Below are 16286 nucleotides of genomic sequence, written 5' to 3'. Positions count from 1 at the left end.
ATCAGGTTTATTACCCCTGAAGTGTCTTGTGAAATGTGTTGTACAGAAAATTCACTATAAATTACAATGTGTGGGTATAAAAATTAAATACACTGGTGCAAAAATATTGAGGTAATGTTTATGGGTTCATTATTCTTTCAGCCATCTCTTGCCAGGGGGAGGAAGCGTTGAGGTAATTGTGTGTTAAAAGCTGTCCCTGAACTGTTGAATGTGTATCTTCAGACTCCTGTACCACCTCCTTGATGGTATCAATGAGAAGAGGGCATGCCCCAGGGGATGGGGGTCCTTATTGTATGTGTGTCTCCCCCTCTCCCCCCCCTTTCTGTACCTCCTCCCTCATGGTAGCAATGAAATTGGCAACTGCCTGAAATTGAACACCACAGTTCAGTCTTTCAGTGTATACTGCACCCTGCACTGAGCTTGGGCTCCCGGGGCCTGTCTGTCGCCGTGCTTATATATTAAAATATATCATGCTAAAGAGGAATAGTGAGGTATTGTTTATAGACTGTTCAGAAATGTGGCAGAGGGAGAAGCTGTTCCGAAAACGGGCTAGCCCCTCCTTTTAGTGCTGCCCTCCAGTGTTTTATTAGTGTAATGACAAGCTGGATTGCATGTGTGCGTGCATGCAACCGTCTGCGGACTGCTTCGAGCTGCTTGTTCTTGCCGATAACACCCATGCACCATCAGTTTATAAGACACGTTACTCAGGGATTTAAGCTGTATACATTTTGTGTGACTATGTTTACTTGCTATCGTATATGTGCCTTGTGTTGTGTGTGACTGTTGGTACAGTGTTTTTAACTTTGGCCACGGAGGAACGCTGTTTCCTTTGGCTGTATTCATGGGTATTGGTGTCTGGCTGAATAACAATTAAACTTGAACTTAAAGACAATGTACTTTGAACTTTGGCCAATATACTTGTTGGTGGGACAACTTACACCTGTGTGGAGCTGGCTGATTGTACAATCCTCTATGACTCTGCATTGGAGCCTAAACTCCAGGCGCTGTTATGACCAGCCAGAATGCTCTCCATGGTGCATCTGTAGAAATAGCAAGTCTTTGGTGACAAACCTGATCTCGTCATGACTGCATCTCTCTTGCTTCTACCGGAAGAGGGTGTTTGTGAGAGGGTCTCTCACTTGCTGCTCCCAAGGGAAGGCCCTGTGTTTGAATGGTTGGTCTCTCTCTCGTTGGAAGATGTAACTGTGATTCTGGGTCTGTGATTTATGGATTGAACCGCAGTTCACTTGGACTTCAGCTTTGTGTTTCTGTTGTGTTTTCACTCGTTCTTTTCTCGTTGCTATTTGCCTGATTTGTATTCTGCGCGTGGAGGGGTTTGATGTTCTTGTTGCTATTGCTGTGATTTTTTTTTACACATGGGTGTGTTGATATTTTTTCTTTGAACAGCCTCCATGGTTTTCTTTGTTTCGTGGCTGTCTGGAGATGAATCTCAGAGTTGTGTGCTGCGTACATGCTTTGATAATAGGTGTACTTTCAACCATGAATCAATGACTATCCTTAATAAGTCCAAGCCTATCCCAATACATATACCTGGTCCCTTATGATACTTTCCAATGTTCCCCACAAGTGATGTCAGACTCACTGGCCTATAATTTCCTGGTTTATGTTCTGAGGCATTTTTTAAACGGCGGAATAACAGTGGCTATCCTCCAATTCTCTGGGACCTCTCCTGTCACTAAGGATGCTTTAATATCTGTGCAAGGGCCCTGGCAGTTTCTGCCCTTGCCTCCCATAGGGTCCGAGGGAACACCTTGTCACGCCCTGGGAATTGATCCACCCTGATTTGTCTCAGGGTAACAAACACCTTCTCCCCTTTAATCCGTGCGGGGTCCATGAAGATGATGTTGCTTTGTCTCACTTTCTATAGACTCTGTGTCATGTAAGATCTCCCCTATCAGTTTTGGTCCACACGTGCATTACCATTCTGGTCTTCCAAAGGACCAATTTTGTCCCTTACAATCGTTTTGCTCATAACATATTTGTAGAATCCCTTGGGATTCTCCTTCACCTCATCTGCTACTTTTAGCCTTCTTTATTTCTTAAGTGGTTTCTTGCATTTCTTCTACTCCGTAAGCACACATCTATTCCTGCTATGTGCCTCCTTTTTCCTCTTAACCATTGCCTCAGTATCTCCTGAAAGCCAAGGTTCCCTACAGTTCTTATCTTAACCTTTTGTTCTAGCAGGCACATACAAGCTTTGTACTCTCAAAATTTCATTTTTGAAGGCCTCTCACTCACCAAGTCTATTTTTGCCAAAAACAGTCTGTCCCAGTCCATACTTGCCAGATCATTGCTGATACCATCAAAATTGGCCTTTTTCCCCATCTAGAATCTCAACCCGTGTACCAGACCTATCTTTCTGCATTTACTTTGCATTCAGTGACCAGAATGCCATTAGTTTCAAAGTGTTTCCCTATACAAGCTTCTGTCACCTTCCCTGTCTCATCCCCTAGTCAGAGATCGAGTATTGCACACTCTTACTGGAACTTCTACTTAGTGGTGAAGGAAACTTTCCTGAACACATTTGACAAACTCTGTCCCATCTTGTCCTTTTAGTTTGGGATTCCCAGTCAATATATGGAAAGTTAAAACCACTTACTATAATAACCTTGTGCTTCTTGCAATGGTCTGCAATCTCTTTACAAATTTGTTCCTCTAAATCCCTGACAGTTGGGTGGTCTGTAGTACAGCCCCATTAATGTGGTCATACCTTTCTTGTTTCTCATTTGCACCCATATTGCCTGACTCATTGAGTTCTCCAGTCTGTCCTGGTGGCATAGTGCTGTGATATTTTCCCTAACTTGTAATACCAGGGAAATCCTTTACTCCCTCCCACTCTGTCACGTCTAAAACAATGTGTTCTGACTTCCTTCCCCTTTCTGAAGGCAGCAATCAATTCCTCGGACTTGCAAGGTTGTTCTGACTCCACCCAACCAGCCGACCTATCTCACCCCGTATGCCTCCTCACTGCCATTTGAGATTCTGCCCACAAGGGTGTTGTTGGCAAATTTATATGTGGTGTTTGAGCTGTGCACAGTCATGAATGTAGAGAGAATAATCCCAGTGAAATGAACTTGAACTGGGATTGGCTGTTAGAGATGTGGAATGTGTTCTAAGTGAAAGAACTTCAGTTGTAATTCAGCACAGTATTTTCAAATCATATCCGATTTGAAGATTTTAGTCCATTCAATTTCTCTCTCAGACAGCATACATTTGAGTTCTCCCCTTCAGAGGGAGATGCGGACAGAATGTATGTCACAAATGTGTTTTACAGATGTTTTTACTGGAGCGAAAGAGAATGTGGGATGATCTTATCGAGGTGTATAGGATCATGCGGGGTGTAGATAGGGTGAATGCACACAGTGTTTTTCCCAGGGTTGAGGAATCTAGAACCAGAGGGCACAGGCTTAAGGTGAGAAGGGTGAAATTTAATAGGAATTTGAAGGGCAACTTTTTCCACCCAGAGGGTAGTCTGTGTTTGGAATTAGCTGCCAGAGGAAGTTACATTAACAACATTTAAAAGGCACTTGCTCAGTTACATGGGTTGAAAAGACTTGGAGGAATGTCAAAGTGGATTTATCATCAAAATACAGATATGTAACCATATACAACTCTGAAATTCGTTTACTTTTGGGCAATCAGAGTAAATCCAAGAAACACAAAAGAATCAATGAAAGACCTCAGCAACGGGACAGACGAACAGTGTGGGGGGGCAAGAACTCGGCAAACTGTACATTGACTGGCTGCATCACGGCCTGGTGTGGAAACACTAATGCCCCGAACAGAAAATTCTACAAGAAGTAGTGTATACCATCCAGTCCTCCCCACCATTGAGCACTTCTGCACAGAGCGTTGTCACAGGGAAACTGCATCCATCATGAAGGAGCTCCGTCACTCAGCTCACGCTCTCTTTTCACTGCTATCATCAGGAAGGAGATACAAGGGCCTCTGGACTCACACCACCAGGATCAGGAACCTCAACCATCAGGCTCTTGAACCAGACGGGATAATCACTCAACTTTACTGTCCCCGTCACTGAACTGCTCCCACAAACTGGACTCACTTTCTAGTTCTCTTCGTGTCCTCAATGTTTATTGCTTATATATTATTATTGTATTTGCACAGTTTGTTCTCTTGCACTGTCTGTCTGTCCTATCGGGTGCAGTCATGCATTGTTTCCAGCGTGTTTCCTGGATCTACTGCAAATGCCCACAAGAAAACGAATCTCAGGCTTGTATGTGGTAACAATAATGTACTTTGATAATAAATTTACTTCGGCAATAGTGGTTTTTTAACCGCTCTGATTTCTTAGCTCCTCTGTTTGAATCATATGGTGTTCAGCATCCTTGTGTGTTGGCTGGTTACTGAGCTGCTGGATGTGCTTCATCCTTTCTTCATCTTGCCTTTTCTTGTACTTCCAGCCTCCAGAGAGAATCAGACCAGTGTGATGAAGAAGAAGAAAGCCAAGTCCAGCCAGTACAAAGGCCACAAGAAAAGTAGGAATTGTTTGCAATTGTTTTTCAGTTCTCTCCCAGTCTGCCTGACTATTACTAAAATCACTGGCAAATATTTCACCGAAAATCAATAGCAATAACACATAGACTACAGGAATATCCCCATATTTATCTGCCATACCAGTTCTGTATATTTGTACAAATTCTTTCTGGTCACGCTGTCATCTCAGTGTCTGCTAGAAGAATTGCTTTATTTGTCACGTATACATCGAAAGGCAGTGAAGTGTGTCCCATTAATGGCCGTGTGGGTCCAAGGTTGTGCTGGGGGCAAGTTTCCAATTCCGGTGCCAACATAGCAGGCCCACAACTTACTAACCCTAACCTGTATGCCTTTGGTAATGTGGTTGGAAAGCACAGCACCCGGAAGAATCCCACACAGTCACGGAGAGAGAAGTGCAAACTCCATAAAGACTGTGGCAGAAGTTGAACCACGATTGCTGGCGCTGTAAAGCATTGCCCTAACTGCTATGCACCTGTGTCGCTGTACCATGGGCAAGAAGTATGGCTGTGCAGTTGGTGGAACTGTGCAACTTTCGGCTGATGGGACTGCCTAGCCAAGGCAGATTGGGCAGTGGGGATGGAGGGGTTTTCCTGTTGTATTTGAGCATTACAATCCTGAAACCTGCAGCATCTATTTCCACTAACAATCTTCTGCATTTTTTCAAAGTGCAGAAATTACTTTCTCCTTCACGTAGCTCTTCCTCTGCTGTTAGCTGCCAGCAAGGATCTGAGCTGCAACTGCTCCACACACAGGCAACGTGTGACTGTACTGATTCTGTCCGCAGAGTGAGAGACAGTTCACAGGCAACGTGTGACTGTACTGATTCTGTCCGCAGAGTGAGAGACAGTTCACAGGCAACGTGTGACTGTACTGATTCTGTCCGCGGAGTGAGAGACAGTTTACAGGCAACGTGTGACTGTACTGATTCTGTCCGCGGAGTGAGAGGCAGTTTACAGGCAACGTGTGTCTGAGCGGATTCTGTCCGCGGAGTGAGAGACAGTTCACAGGCAACGTGTGACTGTGCTGATTCTGTCCGCGGAGTGAGAGGCAGTTTACAGGCAACGTGTGTCTGAGCGGATTCTGTCCGCGGAGTGAGAGACAGTTCACTTGCAACGTGTTACTGAGCGGATTCTGTCCGGGGAGTGGGAGACAGTTCACAGGCAACGTGTGTCTGAGCGGATTCTGTCCGCGGAGTGAGAGACAGTTCACTTGCAACGTGTTACTGAGCGGATTCTGTCCGGGGAGTGGGAGACAGTTCACAGGCAACGTGTGACTGAGCGGATTCTGTCCGCAGAGTGAGAGACAGTTCACAGGCAACGTGTGACTGAGCGGATTCTGTCCGCGGAGTGAGAGACAGTTCACTTGCAACGTGTTACTGAGCTGATTCTGTCCGGGGAGTGAGAGACAGTTTACAGGCAACGTGTGACTGTACTGATTCTGTCCGCAGAGTGAGAGACAGTTCACAGGCAACGTGTGTCTGAGCGGATTCTGTCCGCGGAGTGAGAGACAGTTCACAGGCAAAGTGTGACTGAGCTGATTCTGTCCGCAGAGTGAGAGACAGTTCACAGGCAACGTGTGACTGAGCTGATTCTGTCCGGGGAGTGGGAGACAGTTCACAGGCAACGTGTGACTGAGCGGATTCTGTCCGGGGAGTGCGAGACAGTTCACAGATAACGTGTGACTGAGCTGATTCTGTCCGCGGAGTGAGAGACAGTTCACAGGCAACGTGTGACTGCTGATTCTGTCCGGGGAGTGGGAGACAGTTCACAGGCAACGTGTGACTGTGCTGATTCTGTCCGGGGAGTGGGAGACAGTTCACAGGCAACGTGTGACTGTGCTGATTCTGTCCGGGGAGTGGGAGACAGTTCACAGGCAAAGTGTGACTGAGCTGATTCTGTCCGCGGAGTGAGAGGCAGTTCACAGACAACGTGTGACTGAGCTGATTCTGTCCGGGGAGTGGGAGACAGTTCACAGGCAACGTGTGACTGAGCTGATTCTGTCCGGGGAGTGGGAGACAGTTCACAGGCAACGTGTGACTGAGCGGATTCTGTCCGGGGAGTGAGAGACAGTTCACAGGCAATGTGTGACTGAGCGGATTCTGTCCGGGGAGTGAGAGACAGTTCACAGGCAACGTGTGACTGAGCGGATTCTGTCCGGGGAGTGAGAGACAGTTCACAGGCAACGTGTGACTGAGCGGATTCTGTCCGGGGAGTGAGAGACAGTTCACAGGCAACGTGTGACTGAGCGGATTCTGTCCGGGGAGTGGGAGACAGTTCACAGGCAACGTGTGTCTGAGCTGATTCTGTCCGGGGAGTGAGAGACAGTTCACAGGCAACGTGTGACTGAGCTGATTCTGTCCGGGGAGTGAGAGACAGTTCACAGGCAATGTGTGACTGAGCTGATTCTGTCCGCGGAGTGAGAGACAGTTCACAGGCAACGTGTGACTGAGCGGATTCTGTCCGGGGAGTGGGAGACAGTTCACAGACAACGTGTGACTGAGCTGATTCTGTCCGGGGAGTGAGAGACAGTTCACAGGCAACGTGTGACTGAGCTGATTCTGTCCGGGGAGTGGGAGACAGTTCACAGGCAACGTGTGACTGAGCTGATTCTGTCCGGGGAGTGGGAGACAGTTCACTTGCAACGTGTGACTGAGCTGATTCTGTCCGGGGAGTGGGAGACAGTTCACAGGCAACGTGTGACTGAGCTGATTCTGTCCGGGGAGTGAGAGACAGTTCACAGGCAACGTGTGACTGAGCTGATTCTGTCCGGGGAGTGGGAGACAGTTCACAGGCAACGTGTGACTGAGCGGATTCTGTCCACGGAGTGAGAGGCAGTTTACAGGCAACGTGTGACTGAGCTGATTCTGTACGGGGAGTGGGAGACAGTTCACAGACAACGTGTGACTGAGCTGATTCTGTCCGCGGAGTGAGAGGCAGTTCACAGGCAACGTGTGACTGCTGATTCTGTCCGCGGAGTGAGAGACAGTTCACAGGCAACGTGTGACTGCTGATTCTGTCCGGGGAGTGAGAGACAGTTCACAGGCAACGTGTGACTGCTGATTCTGTCCGCGGAGTGAGAGACAGTTCACAGGCAACGTGTGACTGCTGATTCTGTCCGGGGAGTGAGAGACAGTTCACAGGCAACGTGTGACTGCTGATTCTGTCCGCGGAGTGAGAGACAGTTCACAGGCAACGTGTGACTGAACGGATTCTGTCCGGGGAGTGGGAGACAGTTCACAGGCAACGTGTGACTGAGCTGATTCTGTCCGGGGAGTGGGAGACAGTTCACAGGCAACGTGTGACTGAGCTGATTCTGTCCGCGGAGTGAGAGACAGTTCACAGGCAACGTGTGACTGCTGATTCTGTCCGCGGAGTGAGAGGCAGTTCACAGGCAACGTGTGACTGCTGATTCTGTCCGCGGAGTGAGAGGCAGTTCACAGGCAACGTGTGACTGAGCGGATTCTGTCCGCGGAGTGAGAGACATTTCACAGGCAACGTGTGACTGAGCGGATTCTGTCCGGGGAGTGGGAGACAGTTCACAGGCAACGTGTGACTGAGCGGATTCTGTCCGGGGAGTGGGAGACAGTTCACAGGCAACGTGTGACTGAACGGATTCTGTCCGGGGAGTGGGAGACAGTTCACAGGCAACGTGTGACTGAGCTGATTCTGTCCGCGGAGTGAGAGACAGTTCACAGGCAACGTGTGACTGTGCTGATTCTGTCCGCGGAGTGAGAGACAGTTCACAGGCAACGTGTGACTGCTGATTCTGTCCACAGAGTGAGAGACAGTTCACAGGCAACGTGTGACTGAGCTGATTCTGTCCGGGGAGTGAGAGACAGTTCACAGACAACGTGTGACTGAGCTGATTCTGTCCGGGGAGTGGGAGACAGTTCACAGGCAACGTGTGACTGAACGGATTCTGTCCGGGGAGTGGGAGACAGTTCACAGGCAACGTGTGACTGAGCTGATTCTGTCCACGGAGTGAGAGACAGTTCACAGGCAAAGTGTGACTGTACTGATTCTGTCCGCGGAGTGGGAGACAGTTCACAGACAACGTGTGACTGCTGATTCTGTCCGCGGAGTGAGAGACAGTTCACAGGCAACGTGTGACTGCTGATTCTGTCCGGGGAGTGGGAGACAGTTCACAGACAACGTGTGACTGTACTGATTCTGTCCGGGGAGTGAGAGACAGTTCACAGGCAACGTGTGACTGCTGATTCTGTCCGGGGAGTGGGAGACAGTTCACAGGCAACGTGTGACTGCTGATTCTGTCCGCGGAGTGAGAGACAGTTCACAGGCAACGTGTGACTGTACTGATTCTGTCCGCGGAGTGGGAGACAGTTCACAGGCAACGTGTGACTGTACTGATTCTGTCCGCAGAGTGAGAGACAGTTCACAGGCAACGTGAGACTGAACGGATTCTGTCCGGGGAGTGGGAGACAGTTCACAGGCAACGTGTGACTGAGCTGATTCTGTCCGGGGAGTGGGAGACAGTTCACAGGCAACGTGTGACTGAGCTGATTCTGTCCGCGGAGTGAGAGACAGTTTACAGGCAACGTGTGACTGAGCTGATTCTGTCCACGGAGTGAGAGACAGTTCACAGGCAACGTGAGACTGCTGATTCTGTCCGCGGAGTGAGAGACAGTTCACAGGCAACGTGTGACTGAGCGGATACTGTCCGCGGAGTGAGAGACAGTTCACAGGCAACGTGTGACTGAGCGGATTCAGTCCGCGGAGTGAGAGACAGTTCACAGGCAACGTGTGACTGAGCGGATTCAGTCCGCGGAGTGAGAGACAGTTCACAGACAACGTGTGACTGAGCGGATTCTGTCCGGGGAGTGGGAGACAGTTCACAGGCAACGTGTGACTGAGCGGATTCTGTCCGGGGAGTGGGAGACAGTTCACAGGCAACGTGTGACTGAACGGATTCTGTCCGGGGAGTGGGAGACAGTTCACAGGCAACGTGTGACTGAGCTGATTCTGTCCACGGAGTGAGAGACAGTTCACAGGCAAAGTGTGACTGAGCTGATTCTGTCCGCGGAGTGAGAGACAGTTCACAGGCAACGTGTGACTGAGCGGATTCTGTCCGCGGAGTGAGAGACAGTTCACAGGCAACGTGTGACTGAGCGGATTCTGTCCGCGGAGTGAGAGACAGTTCACTTGCAACGTGTTACTGAGCTGATTCTGTCCGGGGAGTGGGAGACAGTTCACAGGCAACGTGTGACTGAGCTGATTCTGTCCGGGGAGTGAGAGACAGTTCACAGGCAACGTGTGACTGAGCTGATTCTGTCCGCGGAGTGAGAGACAGTTCACAGGCAACGTGTGACTGAGCGGATTCTGTCCGCGGAGTGAGAGACAGTTCACTTGCAACGTGTTACTGAGCTGATTCTGTCCGGGGAGTGGGAGACAGTTCACAGGCAACGTGTGACTGAGCGGATTCTGTCCACGGAGTGAGAGGCAGTTCACAGGCAACGTGTGACTGAGCGGATTCTGTCCGGGGAGTGGGAGACAGTTCACAGGCAACGTGTGACTGAGCTGATTCTGTCCGCAGAGTGAGAGGCAGTTCACAGGCAATGTGTGACTGAGCGGATTCTGTCCGGGGAGTGAGAGACAGTTCACAGGCAACGTGTGACTGTACTGATTCTGTCCGCGGAGTGAGAGACAGTTCACAGGCAACGTGTGACTGAGCTGATTCTGTCCGGGGAGTGAGAGACAGTTCACAGGCAACGTGTGACTGAGCGGATTCTGTCCGGGGAGTGAGAGACAGTTCACAGGCAACGTGTGACTGAGCTGATTCTGTCCGCGGAGTGAGAGACAGTTCACAGGCAACGTGTGACTGTGCTGATTCTGTCCGCGGAGTGAGAGACAGTTCACAGGCAACGTGTGACTGCTGATTCTGTCCGCGGAGTGAGAGACAGTTCACAGGCAACGTGTGACTGAGCTGATTCTGTCCGGGGAGTGGGAGACAGTTCACAGGCAACGTGTGACTGAGCTGATTCTGTCCGGGGAGTGAGAGACAGTTCACAGGCAAAGTGTGACTGAGCTGATTCTGTCCGCGGAGTGAGAGACAGTTCACAGGCAACGTGTGACTGCTGATTCTGTCCGCGGAGTGAGAGACAGTTCACAGGCAACGTGTGACTGCTGATTCTGTCCGCGGAGTGAGAGACAGTTCACAGGCAACGTGTGACTGCTGATTCTGTCCGGGGAGTGGGAGACAGTTCACAGGCAACGTGTGACTAAGCGGATTCTGTCCACGGAGTGAGAGGCAGTTCACAGGCAACGTGTTACTGAGCGGATTCTGTCCGGGGAGTGGGAGACAGTTCACAGACAACGTGTGACTGAGCTGATTCTGTCCACGGAGTGAGAGGCAGTTCACAGGCAACGTGTGACTGAGCTGTTTCTGTCCGCGGAGTGAGAGGCAGTTCACAGACAACGTGTGACTGAGCTGATTCTGTCCGGGGAGTGGGAGACAGTTCACAGACAACGTGTGACTGAGCTGATTCTGTCCGGGGAGTGAGAGACAGTTCACAGGCAACGTGTGACTGAGCTGATTCTGTCCGCGGAGTGGGAGACAGTTCACAGATAACGTGTGACTGCTGATTCTGTCCGGGGAGTGGGAGACAGTTCACAGACAACGTGTGACTGAGCTGATTCTGTCCGCGGAGTGAGAGACAGTTCACAGGCAACGTGTGACTGCTGATTCTGTCCGCGGAGTGAGAGACAGTTCACAGGCAACGTGTGACTGAACGGATTCTGTCCGGGGAGTGGGAGACAGTTCACAGGCAACGTGTGACTAAGCTGATTCTGTCCGGGGAGTGGGAGACAGTTCACAGGCAACGTGTGACTGAGCTGATTCTGTCCGGGGAGTGGGAGACAGTTCACAGACAACGTGTGACTGAACGGATTCTGTCCGGGGAGTGGGAGACAGTTCACAGGCAACGTGTGACTGAGCTGATTCTGTCCGGGGAGTGGGAGACAGTTCACAGGCAACGTGTGACTGCTGATTCTGTCCGCGGAGTGAGAGACAGTTCACAGGCAACGTGTGACTGCTGATTCTGTCCGCGGAGTGAGAGACAGTTCACAGGCAACGTGTGACTGAACGGATTCTGTCCGGGGAGTGGGAGACAGTTCACAGGCAACGTGTGACTAAGCTGATTCTGTCCGGGGAGTGGGAGACAGTTCACAGGCAACGTGTGACTGAGCTGATTCTGTCCGGGGAGTGGGAGACAGTTCACAGACAACGTGTGACTGAACGGATTCTGTCCGGGGAGTGGGAGACAGTTCACAGGCAACGTGTGACTGAGCTGATTCTGTCCGCGGAGTGAGAGACAGTTCACAGGCAACGTGTGACTGCTGATTCTGTCCGCGGAGTGAGAGGCAGTTCACAGGCAACGTGTGACTGCTGATTCTGTCCGCGGAGTGAGAGGCAGTTCACAGGCAACGTGTGACTGAGCGGATTCTGTCCGCGGAGTGAGAGACATTTCACAGGCAACGTGTGACTGAGCGGATTCTGTCCGGGGAGTGGGAGACAGTTCACAGGCAACGTGTGACTGAGCGGATTCTGTCCGGGGAGTGGGAGACAGTTCACAGGCAACGTGTGACTGAACGGATTCTGTCCGGGGAGTGGGAGACAGTTCACAGGCAACGTGTGACTGAGCTGATTCTGTCCGCGGAGTGAGAGACAGTTCACAGGCAACGTGTGACTGTGCTGATTCTGTCCGCGGAGTGAGAGACAGTTCACAGGCAACGTGTGACTGCTGATTCTGTCCACAGAGTGAGAGACAGTTCACAGGCAACGTGTGACTGAGCTGATTCTGTCCGGGGAGTGAGAGACAGTTCACAGACAACGTGTGACTGAGCTGATTCTGTCCGGGGAGTGGGAGACAGTTCACAGGCAACGTGTGACTGAACGGATTCTTTCCGGGGAGTGGGAGACAGTTCACAGGCAACGTGTGACTGAGCTGATTCTGTCCACGGAGTGAGAGACAGTTCACAGGCAAAGTGTGACTGTACTGATTCTGTCCGCGGAGTGGGAGACAGTTCACAGACAACGTGTGACTGCTGATTCTGTCCGCGGAGTGAGAGACAGTTCACAGGCAACGTGTGACTGCTGATTCTGTCCGGGGAGTGGGAGACAGTTCACAGACAACGTGTGACTGTACTGATTCTGTCCGGGGAGTGAGAGACAGTTCACAGGCAACGTGTGACTGCTGATTCTGTCCGGGGAGTGGGAGACAGTTCACAGGCAACGTGTGACTGCTGATTCTGTCCGCGGAGTGAGAGACAGTTCACAGGCAACGTGTGACTGTACTGATTCTGTCCGCGGAGTGGGAGACAGTTCACAGGCAACGTGTGACTGTACTGATTCTGTCCGCAGAGTGAGAGACAGTTCACAGGCAACGTGAGACTGAACGGATTCTGTCCGGGGAGTGGGAGACAGTTCACAGGCAATGTGTGACTGAGCTGATTCTGTCCGGGGAGTGGGAGACAGTTCACAGGCAACGTGTGACTGAGCTGATTCTGTCCGCGGAGTGAGAGACAGTTTACAGGCAACGTGTGACTGAGCTGATTCTGTCCACGGAGTGAGAGACAGTTCACAGGCAACGTGAGACTGCTGATTCTGTCCGCGGAGTGAGAGACAGTTCACAGGCAACGTGTGACTGAGCGGATACTGTCCGCGGAGTGAGAGACAGTTCACAGGCAACGTGTGACTGAGCGGATTCAGTCCGCGGAGTGAGAGACAGTTCACAGGCAACGTGTGACTGAGCGGATTCAGTCCGCGGAGTGAGAGACAGTTCACAGACAACGTGTGACTGAGCGGATTCTGTCCGGGGAGTGGGAGACAGTTCACAGGCAACGTGTGACTGAGCGGATTCTGTCCGGGGAGTGGGAGACAGTTCACAGGCAACGTGTGACTGAACGGATTCTGTCCGGGGAGTGGGAGACAGTTCACAGGCAACGTGTGACTGAGCTGATTCTGTCCACGGAGTGAGAGACAGTTCACAGGCAAAGTGTGACTGAGCTGATTCTGTCCGCGGAGTGAGAGACAGTTCACAGGCAACGTGTGACTGAGCGGATTCTGTCCGCGGAGTGAGAGACAGTTCACAGGCAACGTGTGACTGAGCGGATTCTGTCCGCGGAGTGAGAGACAGTTCACTTGCAACGTGTTACTGAGCTGATTCTGTCCGGGGAGTGGGAGACAGTTCACAGGCAACGTGTGACTGAGCTGATTCTGTCCGGGGAGTGAGAGACAGTTCACAGGCAACGTGTGACTGAGCTGATTCTGTCCGCGGAGTGAGAGACAGTTCACAGGCAACGTGTGACTGAGCGGATTCTGTCCGCGGAGTGAGAGACAGTTCACTTGCAACGTGTTACTGAGCTGATTCTGTCCGGGGAGTGGGAGACAGTTCACAGGCAACGTGTGACTGAGCGGATTCTGTCCACGGAGTGAGAGGCAGTTCACAGGCAACGTGTGACTGAGCGGATTCTGTCCGGGGAGTGGGAGACAGTTCACAGGCAACGTGTGACTGAGCTGATTCTGTCCGCAGAGTGAGAGGCAGTTCACAGGCAATGTGTGACTGAGCGGATTCTGTCCGGGGAGTGAGAGACAGTTCACAGGCAACGTGTGACTGTACTGATTCTGTCCGCGGAGTGAGAGACAGTTCACAGGCAACGTGTGACTGAGCTGATTCTGTCCGGGGAGTGAGAGACAGTTCACAGGCAACGTGTGACTGAGCGGATTCTGTCCGGGGAGTGAGAGACAGTTCACAGGCAACGTGTGACTGAGCTGATTCTGTCCGCGGAGTGAGAGACAGTTCACAGGCAACGTGTGACTGTACTGATTCTGTCCGCGGAGTGAGAGACAGTTCACAGGCAACGTGTGACTGCTGATTCTGTCCGCGGAGTGAGAGACAGTTCACAGGCAACGTGTGACTGAGCTGATTCTGTCCGGGGAGTGGGAGACAGTTCACAGGCAACGTGTGACTGAGCTGATTCTGTCCGGGGAGTGAGAGACAGTTCACAGGCAAAGTGTGACTGAGCTGATTCTGTCCGCGGAGTGAGAGACAGTTCACAGGCAACGTGTGACTGCTGATTCTGTCCGCGGAGTGAGAGACAGTTCACAGGCAACGTGTGACTGCTGATTCTGTCCGCGGAGTGAGAGACAGTTCACAGGCAACGTGTGACTGCTGATTCTGTCCGGGGAGTGGGAGACAGTTCACAGGCAACGTGTGACTAAGCGGATTCTGTCCACGGAGTGAGAGGCAGTTCACAGGCAACGTGTTACTGAGCGGATTCTGTCCGGGGAGTGGGAGACAGTTCACAGACAACGTGTGACTGAGCTGATTCTGTCCACGGAGTGAGAGGCAGTTCACAGGCAACGTGTGACTGAGCTGTTTCTGTCCGCGGAGTGAGAGGCAGTTCACAGACAACGTGTGACTGAGCTGATTCTGTCCGCGGAGTGAGAGACAGTTCACAGGCAACGTGTGACTGCTGATTCTGTCCGCGGAGTGAGAGACAGTTCACAGGCAACGTGTGACTGAACGGATTCTGTCCGGGGAGTGGGAGACAGTTCACAGGCAACGTGTGACTAAGCTGATTCTGTCCGGGGAGTGGGAGACAGTTCACAGGCAACGTGTGACTGAGCTGATTCTGTCCGGGGAGTGGGAGACAGTTCACAGACAACGTGTGACTGAACGGATTCTGTCCGGGGAGTGGGAGACAGTTCACAGGCAACGTGTGACTGAGCTGATTCTGTCCGGGGAGTGGGAGACAGTTCACAGGCAACGTGTGACTGCTGATTCTGTCCGCGGAGTGAGAGACAGTTCACAGGCAACGTGTGACTGCTGATTCTGTCCGCGGAGTGAGAGACAGTTCACAGGCAACGTGTGACTGAACGGATTCTGTCCGGGGAGTGGGAGACAGTTCACAGGCAACGTGTGACTGAGCTGATTCTGTCCGGGGAGTGGGAGACAGTTCACAGGCAACGTGTGACTGAGCTGATTCTGTCCGCGGAGTGAGAGACAGTTCACAGGCAACGTGTGACTGCTGATTCTGTCCGCGGAGTGAGAGGCAGTTCACAGGCAACGTGTGACTGCTGATTCTGTCCGCGGAGTGAGAGGCAGTTCACAGGCAACGTGTGACTGAGCGGATTCTGTCCGCGGAGTGAGAGACATTTCACAGGCAACGTGTGACTGAGCGGATTCTGTCCGGGGAGTGGGAGACAGTTCACAGGCAACGTGTGACTGAGCGGATTCTGTCCGGGGAGTGGGAGACAGTTCACAGGCAACGTGTGACTGAACGGATTCTGTCCGGGGAGTGGGAGACAGTTCACAGGCAACGTGTGACTGAGCTGATTCTGTCCGCGGAGTGAGAGACAGTTCACAGGCAACGTGTGACTGTGCTGATTCTGTCCGCGGAGTGAGAGACAGTTCACAGGCAACGTGTGACTGCTGATTCTGTCCACAGAGTGAGAGACAGTTCACAGGCAACGTGTGACTGAGCTGATTCTGTCCGGGGAGTGAGAGACAGTTCACAGACAACGTGTGACTGAGCTGATTCTGTCCGGGGAGTGGGAGACAGTTCACAGGCAACGTGTGACTGAACGGATTCTGTCCGGGGAGTGGGAGACAGTTCACAGGCAACGTGTGACTGAGCTGATTCTGTCCACGGAGTGAGAGACAGTTCACAGGCAAAGTGTGACTGTACTGATTCTGTCCGCGGAGTGGGAGACAGTTCACAGACAACGTGTGA

General features: G+C 51.6%; 1 protein-coding gene across 1 annotated transcript in view; it reads left to right on the top strand.

The window, feature by feature from the left end:
- Positions 1 to 16286, top strand: part of mbtd1 (mbt domain containing 1) — a 78258-nt gene that overhangs the window by 43030 nt on the left and 18942 nt on the right. Inside the window, exon 15 of the mRNA XM_073026480.1 lies at positions 4443 to 4517. Within this exon, the coding sequence (XP_072882581.1) occupies positions 4443 to 4517 (75 nt within the window). The remainder of the gene's footprint in view (positions 1 to 4442; positions 4518 to 16286) is intronic.

The sequence above is a fragment of the Hemitrygon akajei genome, chromosome 22, assembly GCF_048418815.1.
Source record: "Hemitrygon akajei chromosome 22, sHemAka1.3, whole genome shotgun sequence".
NCBI classification, from domain to species: Eukaryota; Metazoa; Chordata; class Chondrichthyes; order Myliobatiformes; family Dasyatidae; genus Hemitrygon; species Hemitrygon akajei.
This window is presented reverse-complemented; position numbering and strand designations above follow the sequence as displayed.